Genomic DNA, 21,435 nt, shown 5'->3' on the forward strand with positions numbered 1-21,435 from the left:
CGGAAAAGTGCGTATCGAATGTCCTAGACCCGTTGGCAGCTGGTGTGTCTCAAGTGTGTTCAAGCCAGCGTGGCAAGGATGCGGCGCAAGAAAAGAAACTGACGGAATGGTTCGTGAACTGTGCAAAAACTTGTTGAGTGCCGCCAAATAGTGTCAATAACGGAGGACAATCCACGCGACGACTTTGGGGGTGACGATTCGGTGCCGTTCCTCAGCTGAAATGTCCCCACCGCCAGCGGGGTGAAAAGGAGCGACAAAGGCAAAAATAGAATACTAGCTAGCGGGAGCGAGAGAGAGAGAAGAACAATGGCCACAATAATGTCCCACAACTTGCCACTGATACCGCTGCCGCTGAAAGCATCCCTGGCCAAGGCGGGTCTGATGATGCCGGGTGGTCCGGCGGGCGGATTGCTCGGTGGCAACGGGTTGAGCCTCGAACCGCGCTCACCACCGACCTCCGGTTCGCCGCCCGAGTCGGGCTCACCGGAAGTGGCCGGACCGGGTCGGGAGTCCGGCAAACTGGAGGAGCTGGACGAGACGGATCGAATGAGTTGCTGCAGCGACGACAGCGAACTCTCCGTCGGCCAGGAGGTCCCGGATGATCTGAGGGCACCGGCGACGGGCGAGGACATGAGTAACGATTCGTCGCGCTACTCGAAAGAAGCCGCCGGCCCCGAGCTGGACTTTGTGAGGCTTCAGCAGCATCAGCACCACCAGCAGCAACAGGCAATGTTGCGGCCAAGTCCGACCCGGCTACACGAAGAGTTCCTGCGCAACTCGCAACTCTACGCGGAAGAGCTGATGCGCCAGCAGATGCAGATTGTGGCCGCGGCCCGTGGCCTCACGATGGCCGCGAGTAGCCCGGGGGCCAGCAAGAGCCCGCTGGAAACGACGATGGCCCGCAGTCCGTTGCCGGGAGGCTTTCGACCGACGACCACGGCAACGACGGCGACAAGGAGCGACCTACGGAACGAGCTACGGAACGAGATCTACCGCCCCGAGACGGGCTCCCCCGGCGGGGGCGAAGTGGGGTCAGCTTCCGGCAGTAGCTTCCGGGGGATCCATTCGCACCTGAGCGCGATTTCGGCCATCACGCAGAACCTCAACAGTGACCTCTCGAAGCTGACGTCTCCGACGGCGTTCGCGGGCAGCACGCGGACATCCCGCGAGAGCTCCCAGTCGCCGCCGGTGCACCCGTTCCAGCACCACTACCAGCAACACCACCACCACCATCCGTTCCACCAGCAGCCACATCCGCACCAGCTGGCGTTGGCCGCACTGAACAATAATATCGCGAACGCGCTCCACGACCAGAGTCTCAAGTTCAGCATCGACAACATCCTGAAGGCGGACTTTGGGAGACGCATCACCGACCCGCTGCTGCTGAAACGGAGTGGCCCCAAGGCACCGGAAACGGGCCCGGGTGGGGGCCGAAAAGCGCACGACAAAACCCCGTCGGCAATCGATCTGAGCGGCGCCCAGGAACAGCAGCAGCAGCAGTCGCTGGCGCCCCTTTCGGCCGTCAGCAAGGCCTCCTCGTTCTGCCCGCGGAGCAGCAGCAGTCGGGCCAGTTCCGGTTCCGGTTCGGTCAGTTCCGTCGGCAGTGTGGGGAGCGAGGATGTGAGCCCCATGTCGCCACTCTCGTCGACCGGTTCGATGAAGGGCGATGGCGGAGGGGCCGCGGCGACCTCAACCAGTGGGAGTTCCGGTGGTGGTGGTGGTGGATCGGCCACCGGTGGTGGATCCTCGTCCGGCAGCGGCAGCGGCGGGCCGATGGTGTGGCCGGCCTGGGTGTACTGCACCCGCTACAGTGATCGTCCCAGCTCAGGTGAGACTCCTTTCCCGGTCCGCGCCGGATGTTTGAGAAACCAATCTCGCGGTCAGTTCGAGCTCAAGCCTGTCAATTCGATAATGAAGTGGCTTCCCCATTCCCCGGTGGTTGCAATGGCGTCCGTCCGAGAAGGTCCTTGCACGGGTTCCGCCGTTATCGATTATCCTGTGTGTAATTGAACGGTCTTCAAAAGGCCAACCATTGTTTCTTTTCTAACGCACGAGCATTTTGTTCGTTTTTGCGTTTTTGGTTTGGTGGTCTCCTTCATGCACTTTTGCGTGTGCAATTGTCCGACTCACCGCGAAACGTAACCGAAAGCGGGAATGTCTTGCATTGTTGCGTTTGCCGGAAAAGAATGTGGTTCCGCTCAAAAGCAGCCCATTGCAGGGCCACTTCCCGGAATCGGGTGCGCACGGAAACCGGTAACTGGCCCACACTGGTCCGGGGAATTCGTCACTCGCTCCGGTCCCGGCAGTTAACTTTTGGCCGTTTGGTTTCTTCTCTGCAGGCTGCAGACGTGTATGACTAAACGATGAGTTAAGCAGAAGACGCGTAGAAGAGCCGTGGAAAGCCTTTTGCCCCGAGCGCGGGGAATGTGTTTAATGGGACGGCTGGGAACCATTCACATTTATTGTAATTGACGGGGTATTGGTGCACGGGGGGCCAATAAAGCATCGGCAATGCAATTTCAATTTGGGAATTATTTCATTTCCAGTGCAAACAGTATTTTTATTCAAATCGAATGTCTTCGCCGAATCAGAAGCGGGATACGGTGGACGAAGAAATGATCTTGGCCAGGGTCAACAAAATAAAACTCGTTTCGGTACGATGTTTGGTGACTGTGAAAAGTAACATCTAGCAACTTGGTTGGGTGTTGCCATGCGCAACCAGACCAAATGTAAAGAGCTATAGTCGTAGTAGACATTGCATAACAAATTTAGTTTACTCGAAACGAATTTATTGTCGAGTCGAGATTTTTATGTGCTTAAAATTAATACAAAAATACGAATCCTTAATGTAGTTTTAAGTTATTGAAAAAGGGGAAATGAAACAGGAAAATAACTATACAGGTAAATAAACATAGAACTTCTCCATTTAATGAAAAGTTTTCCGATTACGGATTAAAACTTGAGAAGTGGTTGTTGTTTTAAACTCAGGAGAAGGGTCAATCGCCGAACTTGAAAAGAGCCAACGCTCATGTTGATTTTGGACTAAAAATTCGCCATCACACTCTCTTTTATTAGCTCTAACTGATCGTTATTTTTCCATTGCTAACGCTTTTGGAATGAATTCATACCAATTTGTGTGCAAAAACATTATCACTGGTCAATGTTTTAATGTTGCTGCGTGCTGCAAACCACCGACAGAAGCAAAGAAGGTTGGTATTTATTTTTGCATCCCTTAATCGCGCGCCCTCCGAGCTTGATAATGGCCAAACGGCCAACACACGGCACGGCAGCTGTTGCAAGGGTTTAATAATCTGGCCTAATTGCAGTATTTTTCTTTTGCCCAAATACGCACCGTACACGTCCGGCAACAGGTTCCGGAACCGGATCGGTGATGGCGGGTGTGCAGGCGGAACAGTTGCGCCGCCGAGCAACTGGTGCCCACGGAAATCAAAAATTCACAGAAAACCTCTTCCTCTTCCGACTAAGAAGCGTTGGGATTAAAAATTACCGACGGGTCGGGACCTGCGTGATCGCGAACTGCGGCGTGAATCGTTTTGCATTATCGATAGTGTCGGGGGCTTTGTGGCGGGTGGTTAATATTTGATGATTTCAAAACGGTTCGCTAAACCCGTGAATCGGTCAGGTGAGAAGTAGAAGTACGATCAAAGGTCCAGCCTGTGTATGCAAAACCGTGCATCGATAATGCATTTCATCGCCGTCGTTTTTTTCCCTTGTTCCACGCAATATGTTGCTGACCACAAACACACCCACAGTGAGTTGCGTTGAAAATGGTGTGCTTTTGATCGAACGACCAACGGGTTTGCCTCCTTACATTGGTCCGTCCACCCTTGGTGCAGCCCGTTGCATAGGGAGCACGAGAGTGTAGAAATGGGCCACGAAGAAAGCATCGGCATCGGTGGGACTCCGGGATCGGGAGTGTCTTCCTGTAGTAGCCGCGTTACAAACTAGGCAAACAAATTAACACATGAAGAGGAAGACGGGGAAAGGTCCGGGCATGGGGCGCCCGTACGGTTGGGTGGTACTACCGCACCCAGTGGGGGGCAATTAAGTAGGTTCGAATGCATACCACACGGCGAAGCATAGCATACGTCTCGGTAAACGGACGGACCCGAGGCCGCGGGAATTGCGGCGAATCAAAGCGCCAACAAACGATTTGCAATCATGCAAAGAATGGCACATAGGAAAAAAAAACTAGTCGGAACATACGCAAAGAAAATGGTCCGTCGGTGGCTGTTGCTTTCTCTAATTAACGCTAAACGCAGCAAAAATGGCGCCCGCCATCGGGAAAAGTGGTTAATCAATCATTCAGCAACCTTCGGTTGCAGAATGGATCAGACCCTCGGGTCTCTCTCGGGCGCTTTGATCGGCGTTGGGTGGGAAAATTGGGATATAAAATAAACATCACTCGCCATCATTACACAGTCGAGCCGAGCCGTGCGGCCATTTGCTATGTTTGTAGCGTCGGCGGTGGGTGAAGTATTTTGACGTTGGTTTATTGGGGCTGAGCGGTGATTGATATGTTGCCCTGGGGAGATTCGAGGCCAACGATTCGCGGGCGGGATCGTCCTTAGACGTGCACTTTGGGTACGATAAAACTTTAAATAACCCATGTTTCTGATATGTTAAACTGCTGTTGCAGATCGAATTTTCCGTTAGGAACTGCAGCAACATTATTACAAAAATAATAGTTTAAAGAAATAGCAGATCACATAAAATGAACTAGGACTAGGACAAGGATAAGATAAAATAGTTTAGCCAACATATCTCACACGTGAGAACAGGTCTTCGAATGAACGGAACAGCATATTGCATTGCCCTAAACTCAACACCTAAATATTGTCTTTGTAATAAACTGCAGTATTGAATTAATATATGAGTCTCCGGGGGTCTCAATCAATTTTGTGGACCTGCCTTTGCCGCTTCAATCGTGGCAACAACTTGGCGGAGTCTGCTGTTTTCACATTAAGCCGGGCACATTAAGCATCGGTTGTTAAACGCGTTACGCACATTCTCGAAACAACCTTTTTTAATTGCATGCAATTTTCATTACCAGCAAACACAGCAACGACCAGGCGAACCATTACCATTTGCATTTTACATGCACTTTGTGTTTCGGTTAAACAATCGAACGACATTGGTACGGATCCGGTTCGGATCCGGCGAACTGTGATGTTCGGTAATAAAAATTTCGCGTAAAAGCCGAGCCTCTTTATGTTGGTCAAAATGACCAAATGACCCAGTTTTGTAATAAAACAACAAAAAACATAATTACTTCACGACACTGGGGCGCTAATTTTCGATCGCCGATCCCCAACCGTCGTCGTCGTCAGCACATCTGGCCACCGGCAGCGGGTCCTTTCCTTCTTCTTGGGCTTCCGACCACCGCGTAATGTGCGTTGGTCCTTCCGAAGGGGTTCGAACAATGGCACGAGTGCGAAACGCGGAAAAAATGGACCCCAGACGACTCGCTGTATGTGTGCGTGGAAAACGGTGTACGGCATTTCCTCGCTTTTTCTTTCTCTCCTTTTTCGCGATTAGACGGCCATCGGTCGTCGTTGCTCGAGGTGTGCATTTGCGCGAGCTTTGGGTCCCGGTTTTCCGTTGCGTGCCTGCCATGCCGGTTCCGGTTCACCACAGAGAGGCAGAGAGAGGCAGAGAGAGACACAGAGAGAGAGAGAGAGAGAGAGAGAGAGAGAGAGAGAGGGTCGAGTGCCAGCTTGTCGTTGCAGAGGCTCAAATGGCTCAATCGGCTGACCATCGGCGCGGTGCTGCGCTTCCGGATGCACCGCGAGCCTTGCACACTCTCGAGGCACTGTCGGTGGAAAATTCATTAGGTTGAAAATAAATCATTCATGTGTCACTTTTCCGGTCTCCCGGGGTCCCCTTTCTCGGGTGTACTTTTAATTGTCATTTATTGGCCCCCGCTCCTAGTAGGAAGCGCGGGTCTCAAATGGCGGACGGACGGATTTGCATTTTGCTCTCGGTGCACATAAACGTCAATCAGTTCGTTGCACCAGATCACGTTTGGTAGATCGGGTTCCATTTTCACCGCCCGACAGCTGGACAGCATTTCGGAACGTTTGGCGAAGGATCGTGCCGTGGGTTGGTTAATTAGTGGCCTTAATGCAACGGATCGATCACCGATCGTCAACGAGACCGTACTTTCGAGCTATATTTAACGAAATGACTCAACTAACGCTGCGCAACCTGCACCGATCCAATAGGCTAACGAGGTGCAACACCTGGCACAGAAGCCAACCGGCCATTCGGTCCACTCACAGTGGGACAATTAAGGCGCCCATAATTTCCCTAACGCCGGAGCTTTTCCCAACGGCTCGCTGGCTCATTAGTTGGGGCAGTTAATTTTCCGCAATCGCCATTTTTCCGCGGACCCATCCCGAGGACGTCCCTAGTGAGCCTTTGAACCGTGCCGCGCGCGGCCCGATTATCGATTACAATATCAATTACATAAAAGGCTAATTCAGCCGTAGGTCGGCACAATTTACCGCCAATCGATCTGCGCTTCGAACCATCGATCGATCCGTCGATCCGTCGATTGAAACGATCGATCAGCACTAATCTCGAAGCCGTCGAGTGCAACTGCAAATGCCACTCTGAGCCGCCTCCTGATCAAAAGCCTCCGAAGCCGACTCCCGACTCCGGAGCTACCGGAGTTACGCGCGCCGACTCCGGCGTTAGATTGAGCCACGCCGGAGACGCGACGTGGACACATTCCTCGATGGGGGTGCTGCTGCTGCTGCTGGCATTCCTCGATCGATCGTCCATTTTGGATCGTCCGACCGCGACGTGACAATTGGTGATAATCGGTTTCTGCTCGCTCGCTCGCCGTTCGGTTATGGGTTCATGTTTTACGGAGGTGGCCCGGCTCAGGTGGCGGTGTCCTCGCCTGGGTCGCCATATTGGAACCGAACGGGGGGGGGCAACGCTCCGTCCCGGGCGTCGTCTGCCGCGTGTCAGCGGAAGGTTAATTCAATCATCAAATTGAGGTTAGGGTTCCTCGCCGTTGGCGGCTCTGGTCCGCGGGAGTTCTAACGTTCTTCGCATCCAAGTGGCCTGGGTCGGGACACCTGCCGGGAAGGCGCCGACCACGAAGAGGAGCCCGCGATTATCTGCGCTTCCCCCCTGCGGGTCGGTGGCTCGGAGCCACGATGGCCAACCCCGGATGGCCGTAAATTGTGGCCGGCCGTGGCGTGAACGTAGCGTGAAATTCTCGATAAGCCAAACCAACCAGCGCCAGAGTGCGGCTTTTGGTCCTAATCAGCTACTCTGGGTCTCTCTCTCTCTCTCTCTCTCGCTCGCTGGCTCGGTTTGGGACCCACCGTTCGGTTGGGTCAGTATAATTCAATTGTTGTATTATGTTGACCGATGGTTATCGGGTGGGTTTTAACATTTTAACACGTTTTGCCTCCGTCCGTACCATTGTGGGGCACCGAACAGGCAAGCGCCATCGAGGCCCCAGTTCCTTTCGGTCCGAGAGCGGGGGGTGTCTTTTGGAGTTGCTCGCGGACAGACCCCCGACACTAGCGCAGGACCAGCAGCAGCAGCAGCAGCAGCAGATTGTGCCGGTTGATAAACCCTTTCTGGGTGGGGCTTGCCGAAGGCACGGTGATGAATAGTAGACCCCGAGCCGTGCCGTGCCGTGGGGGTCCGAAAACGCCCGGTCCGTTCGCCCATGTTTTGTTTTAATCAATTCGTAATTTCATGTAATTAATTTCCTCGAATGTTTTTGATTATCTCTCGATACGCGGTGGCCCCTCGACACCGGGAGCCGTATTTGCGGGGAGCGATGAAAAATATGCTTATGGCATGGCGCATAATCGTGAGGTGTTTTTTTTTTCGGTGAAGAGTTCTACGCAGATTACCCGAAAGGGTAATCGGTGCATAGAAAATAAAAAACCTACGATTAAAGTTATCAACGGCGGTTTAATGACTCCGAACGGGCGTTTACGAGAGCTGTCTTTGGGGTCTTTAGCGTGTAATTACTCATAACCTAGGAGCTAGAGCGTTAGGTATTGACCGATTTTTTTATGTTGCTTTTACTATCTGCATCGCGAGCGTTTGTTTGAAACACTTATCTACTTTATGACCCAAGACCCGCTCTGGGGTCACAATTAAATTAAAGTAAATTCCACGTTACGCACCGGCGGGGTAGCCTAACGACCCGCGAGTGACATAATTAACAAGATGGATGCGGACCGCATATCCTTTTTCATCGTGCCCGTCCAATTAGAGCACCGGTCCGGGTCCGGTCCTTATCATCTCGAGGGCTACGGAACTATGCAGCCCGCAGTTTATGCTACGAATCCTTGCTGCATTCTCGGGTCTCCTTCCGAACATCTCTATCGCTTCCGATCCTCAGCCTGTTTCGCCTCCTTTATCGGAATTATGCGCCGGGCCACGATTATTATTAATGTCCCCCGATCACCGAGCGCGGGTTTCGCGCGGGCATCCTTTCGCGCCGGCGCGGACACTTTACGCGTGATCTGCGCCGTGGTAATTAATTGGTTGATGAATTAATTAGAGCGTCCCCGTCGGAGCTGCTGGACTTGGCGGTGGTTGGCAGCCTAATGATAGGACGTTAGCAGCGTCACCCCGTCAGTCCGGCGGTATTGGGGATGGTTCGGAAGATTAATTACTGATCAATCTGCCGGCCAGCCAGGCCAACCAGGTCTGGCCTCTAATTAAAGCACAGTACTACCAGCCGAGCCCCTCGAGTAAATCGTCGTGCACTTGCGAAATGCTGTTGGTCCACTCTGACCACAGGCTCGACGGCGATCGCCAATCACCGACGGACCGGCGGCACTGCTAATCACCCACCGTTCCAATGTGAGTTCGTTTTTCGAGCCGACTGTTTGGTTAATTTATTGCGTTCCCATCGTGTCGGGTCCGTTAGCCTCGCTGACGTTGGCGATCATAGATCATAAGTCGGTGGCCCACGGTCACCAGTGAATGTCCTGTCCCGGTGTGAAGGGTGTGCCTCTTTACGACACCTTCGAATGTTTATGTTGCCCAGCCCGGTGTTGAAAGGCACCGAAAATCTGCGTAAAAATCGGGTCTGCGGGCGCAAAAAAAAACCGGTGAAACAGTAAGAAAAAAAAACGAGCCAAAACTTCGAGCCCACCCACCGTGCGGGCCCACCCAAGAAGGATCGTCGGGCTCATCGGGCGCAGCATAATTTCGGCATCCGTTTCGTGGGTAAAAGCTCCGTTGTCTCTAATCGCTTCGTTTATCATAATCCAACGATCACAAATGGCTTCGGCGAGTTCGAGGCACCCGGGGAACCCCGGAGAGTGTGCGAGAGAGAGGGAGAAGATGAAGGGTCACATGAAACGACATCTCCGTTCGTCGAGAAGCTGGACCATCAAAAAAACCAAAAACAAAAATAGCACAATATTTGGACACCAACACACGGACGGGTCCCGTAAATCCTGGCTCCAGGGGCCAGCGGTTACCGGTGCCCGAGGATACGCTCCGGAATTAATTCTCGTTCGCCCGGGTTTTTTACGGTTTCCGATGCCGCGGCTCTTCTGCTCTACTTTGCGTCATTCCCTCAGGACTTGTGGTGTTGGTGGCACGGATTGACAGGTTTCTGGAAGCGACTGCGTGAGCGGCCTTCTCAAGCCCCTTAGCTAGGGGCTTATTTCAACTAATTTTGTTGTTTCAAACAAAGCTTACTAAATTAGTTTTAGTTAGGTATTAGTACTGTTCTTTGTTTCCCTCTATCATTCGGATACTTCTTGATCGGACAGATCAATCACCGATCAGTTCGTAGTTAATCCAAACATTTTCATCCAGTTCAAGCCCCGTTTTCTTCCGGCAACCTTTCAGGCGTCAGGCAATATGATTTGTTCCTTTCGAGAGCATCGCTTCTTGGCGGTCTTCCCACTTCGACTTCCAACAGAGAGACGGGACGGGCCACCAAAGCGGGCCACCCGTATAAATTATGTCATAAAGATACACATAATTCGAACAAAGGCGACTCACACACCGTGGTTTCACTCGTGGACCCTACAGCGTGGAGTGGAGTTATCAATGGAAGGTTCCTCGGACAGCCTCCTTCAAAGGTCCGTACCGTTCGCGCATGCTGTGTCGCCTTTTAATTTGTCACAAGTGCGTTTGATGGGACCCTCCACGCGTACGACAGTTTCGGCGCGGCCGTAAGTGAGACATTAGAGGCTGGTGGCGAGGGAATTGTGGAGATGCTGGGCAGAAGTTGGTCAGCGTCGAAGGTGAACGAAACCGAAAGTGAGCCCTTAGCCGAACCAGAAGTGTCGGGCAGAGGAAACAATAATTCAATGACGGCATAAATAATTTAAAGCAAGCTTTACATAAACCCTTGCGGGGCCGAGAATGCATTATAATAAATGACCGCAAGCAGCGCAAATGGTACGAGAATAACAGTAAACAATTTAAAATTCAGCAACACAAATTGAAAATGTGATAATTTTGAGCCTGAACTATAAACTGCCCCAGCGCGGCAGTCTCGCCTCGGTCCAATCTCTGCTGCATTCATTTATTTTACGATCCCACCGGAATCGCCACACTTAAAATGATTCATTTGTCAATTATTGCGCGTAAAAGATCGCGAGCGCGAACCGGCTAAGCCGTGGAAACCGAGAAGGTCCGGCCACCAAACGCAAGTAATTAAAGCGAAGAGTAAAAATAGGGCGAACGAGGGACGAAAGAGAACGCACGCGGGGAAAGGACCTAACGGGTGGGGCGAAACAAAGTAAGAGGATCTCTCCGATCTCTCGCACTAATGAAGTGCAATTCCTGTAAACAAAATAAAACTGAACCCTTTTGCGACACGCTCGCTTATAACGACCGCTTTTTTCGGAAGTGTGACGTTGGCCTCGTCGTCCTCGTCGTTGAGCATAATTTGAAGTCAGCGATCGAAGAGGAAATGGACCCCGGACCCCGCGGGGACTGCGTCGTAAGTGAGTGAGTCAGCGAACGGTTCGAAGCGGAAAGACCACCCAAGTCGCAGGCACTTCGCCGAATGCAGTTCCGAAATGAAATGCACCGCAAATGGGGCGACGTTCTGCGAACGTGACGGTGCGGGTCTGAAGGATTCGCGCACAAGTCCTTCGAACGCAACGGATGAGGTGGGTTGGGTTGGGTGCCGTTTTCCTGTGCGTGAAGCATAATCGGGCCCCGGTCTTGGGGAGAGTGTTTTTTTCCCTCCATTTTTTTTTTCTTTCTTTCGGATTAGGTCTTTCGCTCCGGGACGGGTGTTATAAGCCTTCCGACTTTATCTTTTTATTGGCCAAAGTTGGCTGCAGCAGCGACGCGGTGTTTATGAGTTAATTACTGCGAACGCCCTGGCGACATGTGGCATTTACGACAGATGAATGCAGTTTTTTCATCAGATGATCTTCGAGTGGCATAAATACCACTGTTGTCATGTTATTCAAATGATTTGAGATGGTTAAAACATTAAGCAACTTTCAGTATAAGTTATAGGCTTTCTGTAGTATAATTGAGGCTATCTTAGGTAATGCTACGTCATTTGGTACCAAGATTACGAGCGCACCTCGATCCTCGATCCGCACCATCCTTCTCGAATTAAGTGATCGCGATGCAGCGCAAACGGCAATCGCATGCAGAGGCTCTGGCGAGCGAAGAGGTGAAAAGACAAACAATCCATCGACTAAATGTCAGTCGTTGACATTTACCTCACCCAGCGTGCCCGAGATGTGAAGAGACCCCTAAAATTTTATTCCGCTCAACGCGGTTCGGTGGTCATTAAAGATTTCGTTTTTATCCTGTGCTCTGTTTGCTCAAGAATGCGCCACGATGAGTGCCCCAAGATCGTGACCTTCAGTTGAGAGTCGAGCAGATTAAAATTAAAACCAGAAAGAGGAGCCCGTACCCGGTCGGTAATTGAAATGCGCGTTGCCATTAGATCGCTTTCCGTTGCTGTGTGTGATCCCTGGAAGCTTGTGAGAAAAGCGGCTAATTTCCCAACGAGAGGCTCAACAATTGACGGAGCATCATACGTGCCGAGGTGGCTACTGGTGACGGCTACCGGCTGGCTCTCATCTAGCCCTGGACGCTATAATTTCATCATTAACCGTAATGGCCACCTGATGGACGTGATGTAATTGTGAGTTTAATTCGCACAATTGAAGGATCGACCCCTCCCGTATGTCGGCGGACCACGCGCCGCGATGATTAATTCGCGCTGGCTTCTCTCTAATCCGTAAATCAAAACCGAACCACGAACTGCAGTTCGTGATGCACCGACCGGTGCAACTTGATTGTCTCGCACCCGGGTGGGGGGGGAAAAGCAAAGTGCAACTCGCTCGCAGTGCATCCGGTGGCGACGATGAGTGCGAAAAACGAAACAAAAAAAAAACCCCGCACAGACATCGTAGACGATGATCGGTCGGGCGATCGGCATCGCGCGATGATGATGTTGATGGTGGAATAATTTAATAATTGCCGACTGTCTGTAATTATAAAGCGGCCGCCTCCTTTGGGGAGGACTCACGCACGCACCGAGGAGTTTGAATTGCTCAATCGACTCCGAACTCCGGTGCGGGATCCGGTTCTGGGGTGGGCTGCCGCCGGTTGGTTGGTTTCCGTTCCGCGATTTTTCTGTCACGCCGCTCCGGTCCGATCCGGTCCGGTCCCGGGGTGAGATAATCGTGAGGCCATGTCACAATGGTCGGCCAGCCGTGTTCGTGGTTCGTGATTAACAATTCTAATACCACAGGTGAGATCACCTGTGGTGCGCGCGGTGACAGCTTCGTGAGAGGCTGGACGAATGTTTTAATTGCGCGAAAAGGAGCCGCGTGCTGAAGGCAGAAGGCAAAAAGCAGAAACGCGCCTAGACAACGATCTTCAACCCGATCGGTCGGATGATTAATCTATCTACCGGCCACGTCCGGTGATCGATCGGCTCGGTGACGATGGTGATCGGTGGCCCCCTTAGCCGCGCGGCCATTAAGGCTGACCGGATACCGCTACCGTCTCGTAAATTATGTGACCAAGTATTGCACAGACACGACGACGAACACGCAGGTTCGATGATGATTAATTAAAAAGGGGCCTACGAGGCGACGAGTTAGATCGAACTGACGAACGTACATTGCGCCACTTTGGGCAACCACAATGCTGACCAACCGACGGCTAATGGGTTCGGTAATGGGTTTCCATCTATTAGTCTATCGCAACACAAAAAGGGCGTTGATTTGTTATCCAAACCACTAATGATCATACCTGAAACCCTAGTATCGTCCTAGTCCGTTCGGTTCGGTTAAACGGGATTTTAACTTTAAAACTATTTATTTTTTTATAAATTACTAGAAAATGCAGTAAGAAGATCAACAGTATTTTTCAATCATTTTTTGTAATATAAACGATTTGAAAAAAAATATTAATATTTAAGTGCTACACAAGAAAAAGTACAAAATAAATCCTAAAATATTCAAAACCTTTTAAATTAGAGACCTGAGCAGTACTTTGATTCCTAGGAGGAAGTCGAAATTGGATGACTAATTGGTTTGCTTCAAAGGCGAATAATTCTTTGGACGTAGAATCCACGATTTAGCAGAGAGATGGGAAAATGTTGGCGGTGCCACATACTTTGGATTAAATATAATTTTTTTTTTCAATGTGATTTCTTTGAAAAATATCCGATTTCATAGTGCCCTAGGCCTGCTAAATGAGTTAAATAAAAGATTAATATTGAAGTTTCACACAAGAAAAAATACAAAATAAATCCCAAACTATTCAAATCCTTCTAACGCCTAAATTAGATAGTTAAACTCGGTTTCAATATTCGCAAAATGTGCGCCCGGTATGATGGAATCGTTTGACGATCTATTTCAATAACAAACGGATGTTTAAAATTATGTTTGCACCACAAAGTTCAATTTGCGACAAGTGACAACGGCCAGAAGCGACTGTGGCGAAATTAAAATTAAGGTCCTCGGCACACCAAAACCAAGCCAACAGCAACAAAAAACAAAGCAAAAAATCGTTGCCAGCCACCTGATACTTTGGCCGGGGGTTTTGCGAGCCGCAACAGGCGCGCAGTTCCGGGCACCGGGCTCTTTGCTCCATAAAAACAGTTGATGGACCGTATTTTTTCCTGGTGCCAGCGCGCGTGTGTGTTCGAGGGGGGGGGCAAAGTCAAGCCGAGGGACCGAAAAAACAGCGCAATGCGTTGCATCGTCTGGGTGGAAGTGGGATAGAAAAACACATCGCCTGCAACTGCAACGGTAGATGCATCGGTATTGCATTTCGTGTCCTCCACACGCGGCTTCATTGCCGTCGTCTTCGTCGTGGGTGGTCTCCGTGCTCGAACGTGCCATCTCCCCCCGGTTCACCCTCCCCGCGAGGGCCCCCGAACACGAGGGACACGAGGGAACCATGCCGCGCGAGGTTCGCGAAGTAAGACGTTGCACTAACGATGTGCATGTGCACCCCGTGGACGGTTCCGGTGCGAATGGAGGGGAGCACCTCTCTCTCTCTCTCTCTCTCTCCCGTGTGTGCCCGGAACACGGAGGCCGTTGAGGGCAACTTGACTCATTTCAGTCATATTTGGACATGAATTGTCATAATACTCGGGCATCGTGGCATCATAACTATGCTGCGCTCTCTGCTCATGACTAATGCTTTGCGCTCGTGCACTGCAACACTCTGCATGCGGTTTATGGACCCCCCTTTCTCTCTCGCTCTCCCTCTCTCACTCACTCCTTCTCATTCATTTGTCACTCTCAATCTGCGCGAGACGCGTTTCGTGTCCCCCGCCGCCAGACCGGAGCGGGTCGCGCAAGAATTGAGGAGATTAATTTATAGCCGCGTTTTACGCTTGACCATATCATGTTTTAAGTGATTCTTGCCTGCCTGCCCCATCCCGGTGGGCTGGCCCTCCGTCCCATTCACGTCCACAGCTGTTGATTGTGCGGTCAGTTATTTCGGACCGAGGGGGTTGGTTTGTTGTCGGTCGGTTTTTTCCGGGTTCCTTCTCTTGGCTTCTTGGCTCCTCCATCGTATCTTCGGGGTAATTTCTACCGCCCCAGAGCGGTGGCACTGGGGGCTTCTGCGTGGCCATCTGCGAGACTGACCACTGACTGAGCCCCCCGGTTAGCGAATGGTAGCGATGGACTGCGCGGTGATTCTAAGCGAGCGAGGTTGGCTTTTTATTGTTTTGTTACACTCGCGCCACAAGGACGTTTGAAGGAAGTGGAATTTTGCTACGCTTTAGTATGATTGGAACCACCGAATTTAATTCGAGCTGTGTCTAGCGTTTGCGGAACTTCAATAAGCCACTGAGGCTTATGGAATTAAAAATGGGAAAAAATCCATATCTTTTACGTGCTGAGCAAGAAGTACTTTTAGGCGCACAGGAAACGAATCCCGGGCAGCGGCTGGCGCTAGGGAGATTAGACATCGCTGGCGTTGCGCGGTTGCATCATCCCAGGGCTCAGGCTCAGGCTCAGTCAATTCCGGTGCGCACCGGGGTCCAATGCTTAAGCACATGGCGCAAATAACAATAGCCACTCGGTTCCCACTCGCTTCCCTTCGCCCCCTGCGACTGCGACTGACGGCGGCGACTGCGGCGGCGAAACATAAAAAATAATCTTCTTTAGATTGAAATGTCAAAATATTGGTTTTTTATGACTCACCACCACCCGCTGTGGCTCGGCAGCGGTCAGGGTAGGGCCCGGGACAGGGTTTTGAAGTCGCCGGACACGTTCCGGCCTCCGGGATCGCTCCACGGGACAATCCCACCGCCACCGGGTGGTTTTCGAAGCGACGGAAGAAACGGAAAAAATCTTTTTACCAGGACACGACCCGAGGTTTGTGAGGCAGTTTTTTTGGGGTGGCAGGGACAGCGAAAGAAAGAGACGGAGAGAGAGCGGAAGAATTTCGGTAGTTTCGATTTGGTGTGAAATACAATCGAGAGGAAAGGAAACATAGAGCATAAACCATTTAGGGAAATGATTTATCCCGGCGGACCCGGGCGGGCGAGTGACAAGGACACGCTCATACGCGGCCGTCTTAAGGTCGTTTGAAGCAACATCGTGAGAGAGAAGGAGATGGAAGAGGACAGAAACGGAGCGATAGCGACGGTGGTCAACCCGATAAGACCACCGGAGTAGAGCCAGAGCGAGACCGGCGACCGGCGGAAAGCGATGCAATATTTTCGAGCCTTACTTTTGGTGCTGGTGTGTGGCATAAAACGAATGAGAACGGACTTGAGAACGAGATAAAAACGCGCACATCAGGGCCGCCGAGAGGACACCCAGCAAGTTCGCGCTGGGTGATCCGAATATGGGCTTAGAGAGTTGAGCGCCCGTTTTTTTTCGGTTCGCCTCGGTTCGCCGTCTGCCCGTTGATCGCGATCACCACGGGACCTGGTCGCTGGTGACACACGGTGCGGGGCGTCCGGTCCCTGTGCCCCGTGTTTGTCACACACGACAATGTAACCGACCGGCCGACCTTCAGTGGTCCGCGGCCACAAAGTGTGGTTAGATGATTAAGATGTTACGAACGGTTTTAGATGATCTTCCGGGATAGATAAATAAAGTGTTGGGTGCTTTCCGGACGGGGACGGGTGCGGGTGCGGATACGGGGGGATGATGAGGTCGTGCCGGACCCGTTCCACATGATCGTTCGAGAAGAGGATGATCGCCGGCCGAATGAAGCTCGATAAAGTGGTGGAAAAGAATCAAAAGCACAAGGCAATCTTTCGAGAAGGCGTACGCGGTTTGTGGGTAGTTGTCTCCATAGTTGTCGAAAGAGAGAACGAAAAAAAAAGAATTAAAGGGATAGAACAGGGTTTAATAGCTTCTAATTGAACCCTTAAACCCACGCACACGCACTTGAATAGAAATGGTTAATCTTTCTCGGCCTTTTTAGACGTATTGGAATTCGCTTAGATCCCTTGATCAGTTAGCCTTGGTCTTGATCAGTTGGCTACCAGAAAGTGAGCTCCATCGCGTTGTCACCATAAGTACTCATATTGTAAAGCTGAAAAGTCTTAAAAATGGATCAGAAATCGAGATTAGAACATATGTTCTTTATTTTTATGAAATATTTATCGTTTATCTAAATGTAATATGTGCAATATTAGGGTTGGCGAAAAGAAATCCATTATTTTTGCGTGAATTACAAAACTTTATTTAAGATGTTTCCGACGATTCGATTTTACCGCCATTTTAACGGTAGCTTTCTAATGCCTCTCTCCTGGAAGTGTTGTTTCTAAAGTTGTCTTAATATTATCGTATGTGACACATATCTAATTCCCAGTACCCAACCGCTTTAGAAATGGGTCGATTTCATTCCGTTTGGCCAAAACGTCGCAAATCGAAACTCGATCCTTCATGTTTTTTTTAATGTAAATTGGCGTGAACCCAAAACATTGAATAAACTTGAACTTGAAACTTAAACTTGAAACTGTACGATCGATAATTACGATACATCGATCACTAAAGCCATCTACCGACAAAATAATGGATTTCTTTTTCGACAACCTTACCTTCAATTCTATTCTTTAACAGTCCTTGGCTGTTGAGCTGTTTGTACGTACCTGTACTGTATCTATTCTATTAGTGGACCTCTCAGAAGCTACTAGCTCTGCCGTTTTGCTAAACTTTAACTCACACCAGTGATTAAAACTAATGACGTTAATCACTGTTTGTAGCAAGCAAAAACGCACCGGAGAGTTCCAGCACAGTTCCAGTGTGGAGACTTTAAATTATAGACTCTCACAATGATGGTTTGTTTTACAAATTGTTGGTCCACCGGCAGGACCTCGAATGTAGAGCGATTCGTTCGTTGGGGTGCCACACAAACCATTTCCCAATCGCGTCCGGGAGTCCTTTACCAGTCCTTCTTTGGGCTGAACCCCTATAGGCGCTAGTCCTGGGTTCGGTGAAGTTAACTATAAACTGTCACAATTTCAGCGCCCCTCAATGTCCAAGTCACAAGCTTCCGATCCGGCGAGCCATCGTCGGGGGCGCTGTCACGCATAAAAATTGCTTAATAATCTACGTCCTCGTGCTTTGCCATTGTTTTCCACCTCGCCCGGGGCCACCTGGGAAGCCCCGGTTCAACCGATTAGCCAAACAGTTCGACAGGACCCGGACAGGGCCCGGGAATGTCTCTTTTTCGCTACCGACGATGACGACGACGGTGAGTCCTTGTGGAACCCTCGGAACCACCGACCAACCGACCGGCACTCCCCCCCCGACCAACTGACAGCTGAACAAAATAAAGTTGAATAATTTATCGACCTCAATTGCGCCTATGCGCCGTCGCGTTGTTACGTTGTCCCGTCAATCGTCCCGTCCGTGCTGGGCGAATTGGGTTTTGGTGGTCCGCGGAGCACTTGGCGCTCCAAGGATTATTAAATGTTGGGCAAAAAAGGACCCCGTCGGAGATTCTAGTTCTAGTGGACGAATAGAACCTTTTAGTGCGTGAGCTAAAACAGGAATAATTGTATCGCCAATTATGCTGACCAATTACCAGCGTGCGATTTTCCACCCAACCCTGTTGCGGTCAGTGCCGGACGGGAAGGGGAAACAATCTACTCGCCGCTCACCAACACACTGACGTTGGGTGCAATCTGCCGCTTTTGCCGCTAATAAGTGTGTCCGAGTTGGTTAACAATCGATAAATCAGTGAGCCAGACCATTCGTCGGCGGGCCGGCAGCCAGCTGGCCGACCGACTGGCCAGCCGGCCAGGGTTCGATTCGATTACAAGATTTATGCGTTTTTAACAAGACTCAAGGGTGTTGAGGGCGATGCCGCCCCAGCGGACGTGCAGAGTCAATCGTTTACCGCTTGGCAGCTGCACCAGTCCGGATGACAAGTCCGTGTCCGAGTCCGTTCCGCTGTGACTAATGAATTTGGGTGGCCGGGCACGCCGTTGGACTTCTGGTGTTCGGAGGAGCGCATTCGAGGGTGTCCGCAATGCTACAATGTTTCAAAACGGGCTTCAGCACCAACCAGAATGATTGACGCTCTCAGCTAATCGGTACATTTCTTTTTCGTTACAGGTACGTGCTAATTTTGGAGCGGACCAGATGGGAATGGCCAAAGGACTGAGTTCTGCTGCTGAGCCGGAAAATAATATTTTGCTGTTATGGAAAGCTGCGTGAGATGCGTGAGAAATGCCCCCTCATAAGGGTTACGCTAGATAATGCTGGTTATAATTAATTTATCGTCAACCAGACGCGCAGATCATGACAGTTTGGTCAACAAAAGCCTCTAAATTGATTTATTCACTCACCAAGAATGGGTTGCAATCACATCACCCGGTCTAGGATGTGGGTCAAATTTGAATTTTCACCCTTGATTCCCACTTCGCTAATTGATCGCGTCACAACCCCCTGGGGTTGGGAAAATATTCCGGGCTTCCGGGTCCCGATCCGAATTTGCCGGAGACTGCTACCGACTGCGTGTTGTGTGCTGCGCCCTTATGCTGCGCCCATCCCGCATAACCGGGCAGATGTGCGAGGTGGCCATACGCGGTGGCCAGGACGATCATTTGCACACCGACCTGTTCGGTGTCCGTTCGATAGAGAGAGGGAGAGAGAGAGAGAGATACTTTGCAGCTTCCAACAACTGTCGGTTTTTGGGATGTCGTCCTGGTAGGGAGATCCGATATTCGGTCATTAGGGGTACCCTAATGACTGGTAATGATAATGATGAGGTTAATTACGATCAACCGGGTGGAACTGGGCAACAGATTCCTGCCGTCGCAAAATCTGTGCCGAAGACGATTCACGGTTGCAGATGTAGATCAGCTGGGAAGGCAAGATGCAGTGGTGTGCGTTAAGAATCGAAACTTGCCCGTGACGTGGTGGGAAGCATAATTGAGGATGCAACAGGTTGGCCTTGCCGATACAATCGAAACCGGGATCGGTGAGTGAAAAGGGAATCAATCGCCTTCGGAGAGGTCACCGTCTCGAGGTTGACCCGCAACACTTTGCCAACCTAATGTGTGGCGTGACTGAATGTTTAATTAGTTTTACATTTTAATATCGAAAATTAAATGACCAACTCCGGATTCTGCGGCACTATTAATTGGTCGTCGCTCGCTGTCATCTGGCCATCGCTGTGGTGCACGTAATTGGGCCCCCTCAGTCACTTGTGGTCCATTTTCAACACCTTTCTCGTCACGCCGGCTTTCATTTTGCTCTATCTCCCTCTCCGTGTTGGCAAAATGGAGCGCACCCGCCGAATAGTGTCACGCGTGCACGATCAGCGATCCTGGGAACGAAAGTGGCAAATGGCCGCTCGCTCGCGTCTGGCCGCAGCTGTGAATGCGCGTCGCCCAGCTCGTGACGCTATGCTCCGTGTGAGCGTGAGCGAAACAGAAGTGTCCAAAAACCGGACGAACCGGAGCGAACCCTTTCCGCGGATGTCGACGACGACAGCGCGCGCATGTGCAACCTGCACCACCCGCCCGGCCCCCATGCCCCCCCGGCTCTGGCGCTTGACCATTTTTGGTACGTGGTTAATGTTGACTGCGGATTCTGCGCTTTGTGGGCTTATGTTTGTGGGACCGACTCGGCGGAATGGAGATAATTTCTGCCCAACAATTACCAGGCTAGCGAAGCATAGCTTGTCCGACACTGGCCACTGTCTGCCGCAGTGGCGGCACATTAACCTTTCGTAACGCGCGCGCCGATGTTCGGTGCATGTCGTCGGCAACGGGGCCGCAAGGTGATTAACTTGTAATTGTGATGATGTGACGTCGGGAGCCAGAGTGGGGCGATTAATTCGCTTTAGCTTTAGGGGTTAGCAAAACCGTAATGACTGACCGGCGGAGATGTGTGCCCATTTTTACTATGCAACTAATGTACGTAGCTGGACTAGTTGAAGGAAGGACGATTGAAGGAATTTGGGTGAGTTTACCTAGAACAGTTCGTTGAAATCTTTTGCTGCTTCACTTCAACCTTCAACCGAGTCCTAATTAACGAACAAATAATTAAACAAAATTGTGTAAATATAAAAACCGAACATTCCTTTAGTTGAAGTCGTGCTAAGGGACGAGAGTTTAGACCTCAAAGTACAAATTCCAATCGCTCATTGGTGTGATGTAATTTGATAAATCATTTGAAGCGATTGGAAAATTACAAAAAAGGTTCTATAAATCCAGCCGATACCACACAATCGAACATATTTATTAACCGATTGCCTATGAACACATCAGAATCAATTGATATTCGATCGCATCGGAGGGTCGTTCTAGAAACACACAGAAAAATAAAAAATAAAAAAATACAATCTCAGCCCCCCGGAGTGGGGCGGGCTGTCCTGACGTCCTGATGACTTCCTTCCATCATAAACCATCGCTCGACCGCTAAATTGGTGAATTGGTTCCGATTGAAAAACGCACGGCCGACGCCGACCGGCCTCTGACTTATG

At 50.8% G+C, this 21,435-nt stretch overlaps 1 protein-coding gene across 1 annotated transcript in view; it reads left to right on the plus strand.

Annotated features, from left to right (window-relative positions):
* Positions 1-306: 306 nt before the first annotated feature.
* Positions 307-21,435, plus strand: part of LOC131208074 (homeobox protein invected) — a 56,056-nt gene continuing 34,927 nt past the window's right edge. The window contains exon 1 of the mRNA XM_058200720.1: positions 307-1,828. Within this exon, the coding sequence (XP_058056703.1) occupies positions 307-1,828 (1,522 nt within the window). The remainder of the gene's footprint in view (positions 1,829-21,435) is intronic.

The sequence above is a fragment of the Anopheles bellator genome, chromosome 2 (genome assembly GCF_943735745.2).
Source record: "Anopheles bellator chromosome 2, idAnoBellAS_SP24_06.2, whole genome shotgun sequence".
Classification (NCBI taxonomy): Eukaryota; Metazoa; Arthropoda; class Insecta; order Diptera; family Culicidae; genus Anopheles; species Anopheles bellator.